This window comes from Bombyx mori, chromosome 24 (assembly GCF_030269925.1).
Source record: "Bombyx mori chromosome 24, ASM3026992v2".
Taxonomy (NCBI): domain Eukaryota; kingdom Metazoa; phylum Arthropoda; class Insecta; order Lepidoptera; family Bombycidae; genus Bombyx; species Bombyx mori.
In genome coordinates this window covers 7577260-7590818 of record NC_085130.1, presented here as the reverse complement: position 1 = coordinate 7590818, position 13559 = coordinate 7577260, and the positions used below count along the sequence as shown (strand labels likewise).

Here is a 13559-nt window from a genome sequence, read left to right as displayed (position 1 = left end):
AGGCAGGGCGGTAGTAACTACCCGCGCGAACTCACAAGTCGTCCTATCATCAGCAATTCCGCAAATTATAATTTTGCGGGTTTCATTTTTATTATACGATGTTATTCCTTCACCGTGGAAGTCAAATTTAACTCGGTTAGTTGCAACTTTTTCGTGACGTCATTTGAGGCCAAACGAACATTGAAGCTTGATATACCTACATTAATATATCACGATCGAATTGCTTCGAGGTTGGTGTTTAGTTTGTCGCAACGGATATTGGAATACTCGATTCTATTTGGTCACTTGAACCTTTACGTCCGCCAATATAGAGCGTTGATAAGTTTGAGTTTTGATTGATAAGGCTTGAATCCAAGTTGGTATTATTTTAATTCGCAAAACCGTTTTATAAATGACCCGTGTGCTTAGTGCGGGTTTTCTAACTTGTCGATCGCGTAAAATTTTCTTATTTTATTTTTATTCCTACCTATGCTTATAGCCTTTAGAGGCTATTTCAGCTTCGCCCTAACGTGTAGGTGAGCTCGAGGGGCTCAAACCGGAGTGTTGCTAACACTGACCCCAGCAAGAGCCGTGCTTTGCAGAATCTACCACCGGATCGGAAACGCGACCCACTGAGAAGATCCGGCGAGAAACTCAGTGGGCTCGCGTTAAAGTTAACTCAAATTTGTGTGAAATTGAAACAGCGTCCCAAGCGGCAAACGAAGGAAAGCTGTTCCAACTCTATACAAATATGAGTTAACTTTAACGCGATCGAGTAGTTAAAAAACTCGCACTAAGCACACAGGCACGGCCGACTGCCCCTGGCAATGTCATAGGCAGAAAGATTAAAGCGTTAATAACGCCGGCACAGAACGTTGACCCAAAACGTGGCTGGATACCAGACGCTAGGGCGCTGTTCCAATTTCATACAAATTTGAGTTAACTTTAACGCGACCGGGTAGTTAAAAAACTCGCACTAAGCACACAGGCACGGCCGACTGCCCCTGGCAATGTCAATGGCAGAAGGATTAAAGCGTTAATAACGCTGGCACAGAACGTTGACCCAAAACGTGGCTGGAGACCAGAACCGAACAACAAAGGAACGTTTCTCACGATATTAATTACACGGTACAACTTTTACTGTTTACTTCAATAGAATAATGATTAGGGTTACGCTGTCATTTGATCGTAAGGTTCATATTCAGTGCTGGGTCAATGAACGGTGAAAGATTTCAGTTGGTAACAGAACTCGCCTGTCGAGCCTTTTGTGATGCTAATACTAATTATACTTGAGATAACTTGATGTAACTACACTTGAGACCTTAGAACTTGTATCTCAAGGTGGGTGGCGCATTAACGTTGTAGATGTCTATGGGCTCCAGTAACCACTTAACACCAAGTGGGCTGTGTGCTCGTCCACCCATCTAAGCAATAAAAAAAACTTACCTATAAGTTTTGTGAGCACCAAATGTCATTATTTAGATGAGCTCCAACGTGTTGGCATCTCATGGTCAGCTTGGTGTTAAATGGAGACAAAGTCACCGTTCTCGTCGAAATCGTCGATGACGACGAAGAGTTCGACAAGTGAACTAGCCCTTAGATCCAGCCCACTGAGTTTCTTGCCGGATCTTCTCAGTGGGTCGCGTTTCCGATCCGGTGGTAGATTTTGCGAAGCACTGCTCTTGCTAAGGCTAGTGTTAGCAATTCTCTCAGGTTGAGTCCGTGAGCTCACTTACGCGTCCGCGAGTAGCTGAAATAGCCCCTTAGACTACTAGCGAATAGGTAGGGACAAAAATTGAGACCGGCGCTAATATACTGCAATATATGTGCTGCCCATAACCTTTTTTTTTTTTTAAACCATAACTTGGAGCATGACAATGAAGGCCATCTATGCACTCCTTTCTTATCCTTCGAACAGGAAGGCACGGGGGTATCGGGTCCTACCCTTGACGTACCGTGTGGACCCGTGTACACTTTCGCACATCATAAAAGAAAAAGGTTATCAATTCAACTGTATTTTCCGTCCATATTTTTTTCTAGGTAAATCGATTTCGGTGATTCTTTTTGAAATCCGGTGCTTCTTATTTATTCCTTTTTTAAATTTACCAAGAATCGACCAGGATAACTAGAAAGTATCCTTAATAATGAATATTTCATTCACTTCATTTATGTTATTCTCACTTTGTTTGTTTATGATGAAGTCTGTCAACTGTAATTTTTTTACTAAACTTTTGTATTGTGTGAATTTCGTATTATTTTTGCTGCATGTTTGTAAGTTTCAATTGTTTTGGGAATAATTTCACTGTACGCGAAAGAAATCGAAAGTGTCATAAAAAAAATTACTTGTGTTTGGGCGTATTGTGAGCTCGCTCGGGTAGGTCCCGTAGACCTGCCAGTTTCTGCCGGGACGACATTTATACAAGGCAATTGAGACTCGGACCTCAAGCCTCAAGGTCACGGCTGCAGCATTCACGTTGTGAAGTCTGAAGTTCTGCTAACTAGTTTACGGCATTCGAGCTATGAGTTCGTAACGTTGTCATATTTTTTTTATGATTGAAGGGTTACTGGTGGTCCGGAAGCCTATCCAGTTTCACCAGGACAGGTAGGCGAGCAAAGGCTCAGCCAGGAGTTGTCGTTCTAAGACGGGATAAGATCTGCGTCTACGACACGCCAGGTGCCACGCCACGCGCAATGAGCGCGTCGTACAAAACTTCGCGTCACAGCGCATCACGAAATAAACAACGGTTATGTAAACAAACGTTTATCTTTAACGTTCGATTAGTTACGATAATTCGATCCGAACGTTTTGGAGATTTTTGTGAATAAACTGAATGTTTTCTCATGTGAAAATCGGATGTCCAGTATTAAGATGTCGGAATGTATGCTTAACTTTATACGGAATATTTAGTAAGTACAGTTGGTATAGTATATTTTTTTTTTTTTTTAATATCGACACTTGAAAGGCAAACGTGACTAAACGACAATAACTGCTTTCTACATAAATGATTGGCAATAACCATATTCGAAGCGCAAAAAAAATATATTTCTAGATCTATTAAAATCATTTCAATCCTACAGCTATTAACTAGATTCTACTACAGCTAGATTCGTTAAAATAAATTTTGTTTTCAGGTATTTCAACTTTAAATTTGTCTACTGTAAAGTTCACGCATTGTCGCTTAGTCACGTTTGCCTTTCAAGCGTCGATATGTAACCGCCTCCTGTATCACCAGACTACACCTGTCTTTGTAAGGGTATGATGATATGATACTTTTACGAGTTGGGGCGGAAGATTAAAAGAAAAACTCATCATCGAAACATATTAATTAAAACTGGAACTAATTATCAGGACGATTAAGGATAACATTTCTCTATCACAATTATATTTCGCGTAATATATGTATATATGTTGGTCGCTTCGCTTTGATTAGAGCTGCCTTAATGTCGCCTATGCTGGGCTTTTATTGTATTGACGATTTCCCGATCCTGCGGACAGAATGGAAAGCAGTCGACGTCGCCCAAAACACGTCATTTCGGATCCTCCCGATCCACTAACGGTGCTTTTAGGTACCTCAAGCACCGGTCATCGTTCGGTCATCCGGTGGTAGATTCTGCGAAGCACGGCTCTTGCTAGGGTTCGTGTTATCTACGTCGTCAGGTTTGAGCTCCGTGAGCTCACTTACTAGTTAAGGTTACGCTGAAATAGCCTCTCAAAGCTATCAGCTTATTAGGTAGGAGATAAAAAAAAAATTACGATTATGTTTACAATTTTCGAGAACATTCTCGATAGATCGATATCCGTCTTTGCTATTTGATGGAATAACAATATGCTATGACATTCGCAGCTTTATTCGACATAATTACTTCAGTGCGCTGCGTAGGGCACCGGTGACCTACATGACAGTTAACGTGTTAAGGCCACATAACGTCGTAGTCGCTAAGCTTTGAGAAAAGCTTAGCATCAGGTAGATTATGAGCGCGTATACTTAAACAATCACGGATTTTTATTAATTCTAAATCAATAAACATTCTGAAACATTAGGCGACAAAAACAATTGTTTCTGTAATGGCGCTGACATGGTAATTAATGCTTTATGCGGTAAATAAAAACCGCAGAGCACCGTTCTAATACTCGTTAAGTTGATCGAGCTGAGTTTTTTTATATACTAACTAGCGACCCGCCCTCGCTTCGCTTCGGAAACTGTAATTTATTATTGATTTCTCCACTATTTAATGGATGTTATTATACATATAAACCTTCCTCTTCAATCACTCTATCTATTAAAAAAAAACCGCATAAAACCCATTGCGTAGTTTTAAAGATTTAAGCATACATAGGGACAGACAAATATAGGGACAGAGAAAGCGACTTTGTTTTATACTATGTAGTGATTGACTTCATAGACAGCTCATTGATTTTGTCGTCGGGTCTTCTCAGTGAGTCGCGATTCCGATCCGGTAGTAGATACAGCGTTTTTTTATTTTTTTTTTATTGCTTAGATGTGTGGACAAGCTCACAGCCCACCTGGTGTTAAGTGTTTACTGGAGCCCATAGACATCTACAACGTAAATGCGCCACACACCTTGAGATATTAGTGCTAAGATCTCAGTATAGTTACAACGGCTGCCCCACCCTTCAAACCGAAACGCATTACTGCTTCACGGTAGAAATAGGCGGGGCGGTGGTACCTACCCGTGCGGACTCACAAGAGGTCCTACCACCAGTAAAAATGCGTAGCAATGCTTTTGCTAGGGCTAGTGTTAGCAATCCGTTCAGGTTGAGCCCGTGAGTTCATCTAACAGTACGCGCGAAGTTGGAATAGCCACTTAGGCTACCAATGATGAGGTAGGGAAAAAAAAAATTAATTCTTTTCAAAGATTTTTCCTGCGTCTTCCTCTTAAGATTAATATTGTAGGCTATTCGTTCGAAGTTGGGTGAATTACCAATGTTTTTTCAATTCTCCGCAAGCCGTAAAAATGATTGGAACGTCTAACGAAAATAAATCTCGGAAGGTTTTTGTTAATAGCAATCTCAAACAAATAAATAAAACAATAAAACGTGTAAAAACAATATTTGAAAATACCATTAATAGTTATCGGCGATAAAAGTAACATTAAATTCTAATTTCGTATCGTAAACATTATTTATTGGCCGTCTCGAACCGTATACGGACGTCCGATCGTTTCAACCGCCAACGCTCAAGTGATACAAGTATTGTATACGAAATTAAGAACTACCCACGCTTTGTTTAATCCATAATTTTTTTTAGGCGCCGATTTGTCAATTGTATTTACGTAACCGATTGAGATATGTATGTTATTCTCTCGACGCCTTCTCAAATTGAATATAACATTCGTGGGTTATTAAAACGGTGCTTTGAAAGCTATAGACCTCCATTTAAAAGCGTTTGGTGGTGAATTAATTTTATTGATAAGCGATAGTCCACACATTTTGATTACCTTGAATTACGAGTCACAAACTGACCTACTTCGATTGATAATAATGATATAATAACGAGTAAGTTTTGGGAGCGTTGATGCTCTTTGGATTCCCCGTCTTTTTTTTCGTTTGGATAAGTGGCACTTATCACTATTTTACGCCTTATACAATCACCACATTGCCGTCTATAGCAGGGAGGGGTATTTGTAGGAATATGTGGCTAAAACCTCTTGTCATTCAACAACCCGCCGCCGAACTTCGAATGAGACAGACCTCACATGAGGCGGTAAATCACTAATGTAATCCTAGACGGCGTTGATTGGCCCTCCCAAGATTTTAGGCACGTGCTTTCGACGGAAACAAAGGAACAGTAAATTATTTATGCAGTCGTCACACTGTAGGTACTCAAAACTCGAAAGACATTAAATTGTGATCATGATCGCACGGACAGCGATGATTCTGACTTTCTATTGAAGGCTTTTAAAAATAATTACTTATACATGTTTAGGAGTACGTTTGTGTAAATGCATTTTTCCCTCTCTGTTTATTTTTATTAGCTTAAATAAAAATAAAAGGTTAAATCAGACAGATATTATCACGGTCAGTCTAAAGCGAACGCATCACCGTGTATCGGCTCCAAAGAAGATAACAAAACAAATTCATCAAAGAGCTGGTAGCTCATGGCTTAGACGAAGTTCGACCAAATCTCTGCCATATCGACCTTACCTGTCTAAAAATAAGATCCAAATTGGGACGGCCCAAATTCGATAAATGAATACAGTTTTCTAGCTATTTCTTTAAAGTATTTCTTTGGAAACCTTCCTTTAAGACAAGGACCACAAAGTCATTTTGCAATGTACATTTAATTCGTCTGGAATGTTTGAGAAGATGCCCCTCAGTAAAGGACAGCTCCTATCAGAAGGACCAAGGTTCGTTTGTTTGCAATGACAAAAGTAAAATCCAGACGTCCTTACAAATACCATCAGTAATTTAGTTAGAAAAGATAAAAAAACAAATGCATCATTTTGTTTGTAATTCTTTCATGTCTTCGTCAATGAGCGATAATGCATCAATTATAGCCAGGGAAACGCTGGCTTTGCAGGAAGTGAGCAATCACGCGGTCACTCGGCCATTAGTATTGAACTGATTAGTGATGGGACAGCTGAGTCCCAATCGCGACTCGTTGGTCGGGACCGGAGTATCAAAGCGTACCGGTTTTCGCCGCAGCGTTCGCGTAATCGATTTGAATCCCGAATTCAGTGTGCTTAGTGCGAGTTTTTTAACTTTCTCGATAGCGTAAAAGTTAACTAAAATTTGAATGGAGTTGGAACAGCGCCCCTAGCGGCAAACGTAGCGATGCTTTTTTTTTATTGCCCTTTTGTTCATACGAGCACACGCCCGCCTGATCTTGTGTGGTTACCGTCGCCCACGGACTTCAGCAATACCAGGGGCAAACCCAAGCCGCTGCCTACCAAACCGCTGTTCCAATTCCATTCAAATTTGAGTTAACTTTACGCGATCGTGAAGTTAAAAAACTCTCACTAAGCACACTGCCCACAGCACTATTCCGATTGATTTACGGACACACAGGTGCGTGTCATAATGGGCATTTTAAATGTTTTCACTAATGTCATTGAATTCCATTGCTTAATTGTGAGTATTAGAAAAAGTTATGGATGTCTCACATCTGCTTATTACGTAGCTTATAAACCTTATCATGTGCTCACAAGTTACAATAATTTGTATTTGGCATGTTAATGTCAGCCAGCTGTAATGTCAGAGTAGCTTGTTTTGAAATATCGAAATTTAACATTACTTTTAGTAATTAAATATTATTAGTTTTTATTTCGTTAATTTGAAGTCTGGTCAAATGAGCTAACTACTATTGAGTTAGTTATTATCGAGAACCCGTGGTACCATTAATTAATAGGTAACTACTATGCGAGTATTTTACTGGTAGGGTTTATTCTGAGCCCGAGCGGGTAGGTATCACCTTTCTGCCCATTTCTGCCGCGAAGCTATCATGCGTTCCAGCTTGAGGGGTGAGATACGCTTTATACAATGTGGCAATCACGCTGTGACGTGTACGGTATCTCGTAACCACCTAAGACCAGATTGTCCGTGAGCTCCTCTATTTATGTATGACAAAAAAAAAACACTGTAACGGCCATCTGGTGTAGTGGTAAGTGACATGGTCACTACACAAGGGGGTCGCGGGTTCGAATCCCGCCAAGGGAAGATATTTGTATGATAAATACAAATATCTTTTCCAGGGTTATGGATGTATATTAAATATATGTATGTGTATAATAAAAATCTTACATTTATTTCCGTTATCTGGTACCGGTAACACAAGTTCTTTACGAACTTATCACGGGACCAGTTAACGTGGCGTGGTTGTTAGTAAATATTTATCATTTATTATTACTGTGAGGTAAATTGGGACCTAAATTTGGACTTTGTGTGAACAAACTTTCTAGTGCATTGCGTGTTCTTTTTACTAAAATTTCTTCTTAGATTTATATATTTGTATTTTAGCCGTGCTTTCCAATAAACCAAATTAAATATATATTTTTTTCTTTTTTATAAGGAAATAATAAAATGTATAATAAAATATATGTATAAAACATAATATGAGAATTATCAAAACGGGAAGCGGCCGATAATTCAGTACCACAACACACTTCTGCCGATTATAATACATAATAATGTCACGCTTTGGCATTTGTTTGACAAAAAAAAGAGAAAAAACCACATGACGCAATAAAATTGATAAACTAGGTGAGAAGGCATACAGTTATTGATATTGCAAATAGTAAAAAATATCTATTAACTTTTTTGCTTTAGTCGAGAACTCATAATTTAAATGATGTTAATTTAAATATGAAATATTGCTTTATTTATCCCTACCTATTCCCTGGTCAACAGTGCAATCCAGGATTCTTCGATATTTTGGACACGTATCGCGACGGCCAGCAGACTCTCTCGAGAAACTTGTTGTTCAGCGTAGGGTCGATGGTAAGAGATCTCGTGGACGAATCCCCATGCGCTGGGCTGATCAGGTGAAATACCTTACTGAAACCCCACTTAACGAGTGTGTGCGTCGGGCCTCGGTTCGCAAACTATGGAAAACATCTGTCAAGGCAAGAACCAAGAATTCCACATGGCCACGACTGCTCTGCCAAGAGCAACCGACTATGATGATGATGATTCCCTGGTAGTCTAAGGGGCTATTCCAGATGTGCGCGGACGGGTAGGTGAGCTCATGGGCTCAACCTGAGAGAATTTGCTAACACTGGTCCTAGCAATAGTGGTGGTAGGACCTCTTGTGAGTTCGCACGGGTAGGTACCATCACCCTGCCTATTTCTGCCGTGAAGCAGTAACGCGTTTCGGTTTGAAGGGTGGGACAGCCGTTGTAACTAACTATACTTGAGACCTTAGAACTTATATCTCAAGGTGGTTGGCGCATTTACGTTGTAGATGTCTATGGGCTCCAGTAACCACTTAACACCAGGTGGGCTGTGAGCTCGTCCACCCATCTAAGCAATACAAAAAAATTGTTTTGCTGAATCTACCACAGGATCGGAATCGCGGCCCATTGAGAAGATCCGGCGAGAAACTCAGTGGGCTGTGTCTATGGGTTAGTTGGCTCGTCGAACTCTTCGTCGTGTTTGATGAGTTCAACGACTATTCCTTAACCCTTTTACCCGACGTGTAGGTCACCGGTGACCTACGCGGCGCACTGAAGTAATTAATTCGATTTCTGTTATAAGCATCTGGATTGCCAAACATTGCCTTCTTTTGTTTTTTTTTTTATTGCTTAGATGGGTGGACTAGCTCACAGCCCACCTGTTTGTTAAGTGGTTACTGGAGCCCATAGACATCTACGACGTAAACGCGCCACCCACCTTGAGATATAAGTTCTAAGGTCTCAAGTATAGTTACAACGGCTGCCCCGCCCTTCAAACCGAAACGCATTACTGCTTCATGGCAGAGACAGGTAGGGTGGTGGTAGGTACCTAACCGCACGGACTCACAAGAGCAAGAGTTGTTTGTTAATGTATGTTTTAGTCTTTTAGGTCTCATAGACATGGATTAATCTAAGTATCTCCGGATTCATCTTTCCCAGAGTCTTATCAGATATTTAGGCGCCTACTTCGGCCAGAATCTACATTCTGAGAACCACTGCTCTTGCTAGGGCTAGTGTTAGCAAATTCTCTCAGGTTGAGACCGTGAGCTCAACTACCCGTCCTGTCGTAGCTGGAATAGCCTCTTATATAGGCTACAATAGGCTCCCAGCGGATAGGTAAGGAGAAAAATAAAACTGGTAGCTAACTTTGGCCGGTGACATGTAACGGTATTCCCTGATGATTGGCCGGACGTAAAATCATCATCGAGGTCTAATCGATTATCAATATGACAAACAGAACGATTTCCTGTTTTATATATGTATATATATTTTTTTTTACAAAGAAATTTCGCGTGTGTCAAGTCCTCGAGAGGTACGTAGTGAGTCATTTTATAGGAAACTGCGTTTGGTTATCGATAAGGGATTTCGATATAGTCATTATTAGCAAATATAAAAATTTCGTCTTTTAGATAGGGAAAATAATATAGTCCTCTCTGTGTGTGCTGGGGTCATGCCCATTTTTTAGTTAGGACGTTTTGTGATACCACTAACAATTACCAATATCCATTTTTTTATTTCTCACCTAAGCTGATAGTCTTGAGAGACCATTTTAGCGTGACCGGGCGAGTAGGTGAGCTCAAGAGGCTCAAACCTGACGTTGTTGCTAACACGAACCCTAGCAAGAACCGTGCTTAGCAGAATCTACCACCGGATCGGAAACGCGACCCACTGAGAAGATCCGACGAGAAACTCAGTGGGCTGTCTCTGAGGGTTTTTTTTATTATTTTTGTTGGCTTACATGGGTTGTACCCGCCTGCGGGATTCGAACACCGGTGCATCGCAACATACGAATGCACGGGACGTCTTATCCTTTAGGCCACGACGAATTCAAATAATATACTGTTGTCTGTTAAACAATTAGCTATAAATATATGAGAATTAGTCACAATACAACATTAACTAATTTCCTCCTTAAATTAAGTTAATAATAATGCAATTGATCACGTACATTAGTGTTCATTACATTATATGTGACGTTTGAAATATGATTTTGAAATTTTTTATGTATTTTCCCAGTTTACAAACCAAGGTTTATACAAGTCAATTATCATTTGAAGACAATGATTATTTAATGTTTCGGTGTTCCTAATTGGCATGGATTTAAACAACACTGCACACTGATTAATCGGGACAATTTAACTCTACGTGACGTCATTCAGGGTTGTCAGCTACAAAGAAACTATTGGGTTATCGGTTTCTGGCTGAAAAACAATTCAATTTAAAGTATCTAGTACAAACTTATTCAATATTCTCTTTAATTCTCACAGCAAGAACACTCAATTACAATACATTTACTAAAGTGCTGCCACCTAGTGTCTATATAGTATTATTTTTTTTTTCCCTGGTTGGTGGACGAGCTCACAGCCCACCTGGTGTTAAGTGGTTACTGGAACCCATAGACATCTACAACGTAAATGCGCCACACACCTTGAGATGTAAGTTCTAAGGTCTCAGTATAGTTACAACGGCTGCCCCACCCTTCAAACCGAAACACATTACTGCTTCCCGGTTGAAATAGGCGGGGCGGTGGTATCTACCCGTGCGGACTCACAAGATACCCTACCAAGAGTAAATTTAATCTGTACCGGAAAAAAAAACTAACCTACTTAAATCAGTAAGCAAAATTTTATGTCTTGTGTCACTAAATGCGTTTTATAATCAATAAAATCAACCTGACTCGTATTTGTAATCGAACGGAAAAAGTTATATCCGATTCATATGGAAGTCATTTGCGGGCCTCCTTTTCCTTTACTTATCGAGAACTGTGTCATTCGCGCATCGATCGTGAGCGCGGGCGCACGTATCTGATACGTAACAAAAAAAAAAACGTTCTACACAGAACCCTTTCGTGAAAATAAAACTGTTTTAACAGTGTAGTGAAGTGGTTTTGGTGTCTTAAAAAAAAATGCGGCGCTCAAAAATGAACATCAATCCGGATCTCGGTGATTTAGAGGAGATGTTAGCTCACGTCCAAACTCAACTGGAACAGGAGATCGATTTGGAGCAGAAATCGAAAATGCCTTCGATAACCAGCGTCCAAGAATCACCGAAGTCAGTGAAGAGGAGTACGTCTTTCAATCGTTCCGATTGCGAGCTCCGTAGGGCTCCTAAGCCGCCTATCCACAGTAATTCTATTACGAACCACCATGGACCCTGCGATGGCAGCGAGGAGTACAGTCAACCTATCACGAATAACCTTCGAGGCTCCCAAACCAGTCTCAAATATGATGAGATGGGTTCCAGGATATCGTTTCAGTCTTTCCGGTCAGAGCCGGTACAAAGGCACTCCGTTCTTAGTTTACCCGACAAAAGAGGATCGACTTCATCTTTGAACGGCCGAGCTAAAACTGCCACGCTGCCCAGGGGATACGGGTCGACGAAGGAGTCCAATTGGGACGAATATTGGGCCAAGTGAGTATTATTACACGATACGATCTTTGTTTCTATACTAGTTGTCGCCCGGTAGTCGAAATACGACTATAATTAATTGAAATTATAAGTTTGTACACTGTTATGATTCTATTTTCAAAGACTATTTATTATACTTTCATAATCACAAATTTCGCCAAGACTACTTATAGAAAAATATTAATAAAGATAAACAATATTTAATCTATTCTCAATTTGACAACAGACGTCAAGAACAAAAGTTTGACAATAAATAAATAGTATGAATGCGCATCGATATATTACCACTCGATGTGAATGCGTGTGTGCGTCAAATACATGGTAGGGTGTGTAATGTTTTTTTTTATTGATTTAATGTATTTTTAGGCATAATTTAAAAAAAAACATTAACGTTCTGCACTACTTCTCTATATTCTCTATAAGTGTGGGATATTTCATACTTCTCCGTCCGCGCAATTTTCGTAAAAAGGGATACAAAGTTTTTCCTTCACGTATTAATATATAGATATCGGGTAGATGTGTTTTAAGTGTATGCCGTTTACGATATTTCTTCTTAGTCGTATACTCCATTGGTGAAGGTCGTGTCCTTGAAAGACCTTCGTGGCTCTTTGTACAATCATCTTGCACTTCATTCGGCTTCCCCCAGAGCGGTTGTGACCGCCAGACGCGACATTTGTAATGTAAATTTAATTTTTTTTTTATTGCTTAGATGTATGAACGAGCTCACAGCCCACCTGGTGTTAAGTGGTTACTGGAACCCATAGACATCTACAACGTAAATGCGCCACCCACCTTGAGATATAAGTTCTAAGGTCTCAGTATAATTACAACGGCTGCCCCACCCTTCAAACCGAAACTCATTACTGCTTCACGGCAGAAATAGGCGGGGCGGTGGTACCTACCCGTGCGGACTCACAAGAGGTCCTGCCACCAGTAATTACGCAAATTATAATTTTGCGGGTTTGATTTTTATTACACGATGTTATTCCTTCACCGTGGAAGTCAATCGTGAACAATTGTTAAGTACGTATTTCATTAGAAAAATTGGTATCCGCCTGCGGGATTCGAACACCGCTGCATCTCTAGATACGAATGCACCGGACGTCTTATCCTTTAGGCCACGACGACTTCGAAACTCGCCGACGACTCGAGTTGGTGGTCAGAGTTTTTACTGTTGATAGGACCTGTTGTGTGTCCGCGCGGGTAGGTACCAACACCCAGCCTATTTCTGCCGTAAAGCAGTAATGCGTTTCGGTTTGAAGGGTGGGGCAGCCGTTATAACTATACAGAGACCTTAGAACTTGTATCTCGAGGTGGGTGGCGCATTTACGTTGTAGATGTCTATGGGCTCCTGTAACCACTTAACACCCGGTGGGCTGTGAGCTCGTCCATCCATCTAAGTAAAAAATAATAATAATAATAATGACAATAAATAATAATGTAATTTTGTTAAAACATCGACATGTAATTTTCGATGTATAATATATACAATATTATATTTATGTATTAAATACTAAATTATAATATTAAATTAATATTAA

The 13559-nt window shown here is 40.2% G+C and overlaps 1 protein-coding gene across 8 annotated transcripts in view; it reads left to right on the top strand.

Moving 5' to 3' along the window:
- The window catches only part of LOC101735452 (protein enabled), a 68640-nt gene that overhangs the window by 27042 nt on the left and 28039 nt on the right, over nucleotides 1-13559 (top strand). For 6 of the 8 annotated variants that reach the window (XM_021353439.3, XM_021353437.3, XM_038019784.2 and 3 more), the window contains exon 2: nucleotides 11483-12021. The exons of the other annotated variants lie outside the window; for them this stretch is intronic. In XM_021353439.3, coding sequence (XP_021209114.1) covers nucleotides 11516-12021 — 506 coding nt within the window. In that variant the 5' untranslated portion in view covers nucleotides 11483-11515. The remainder of the gene's footprint in view (nucleotides 1-11482; nucleotides 12022-13559) is intronic. 8 annotated transcript variants of the gene reach the window in all.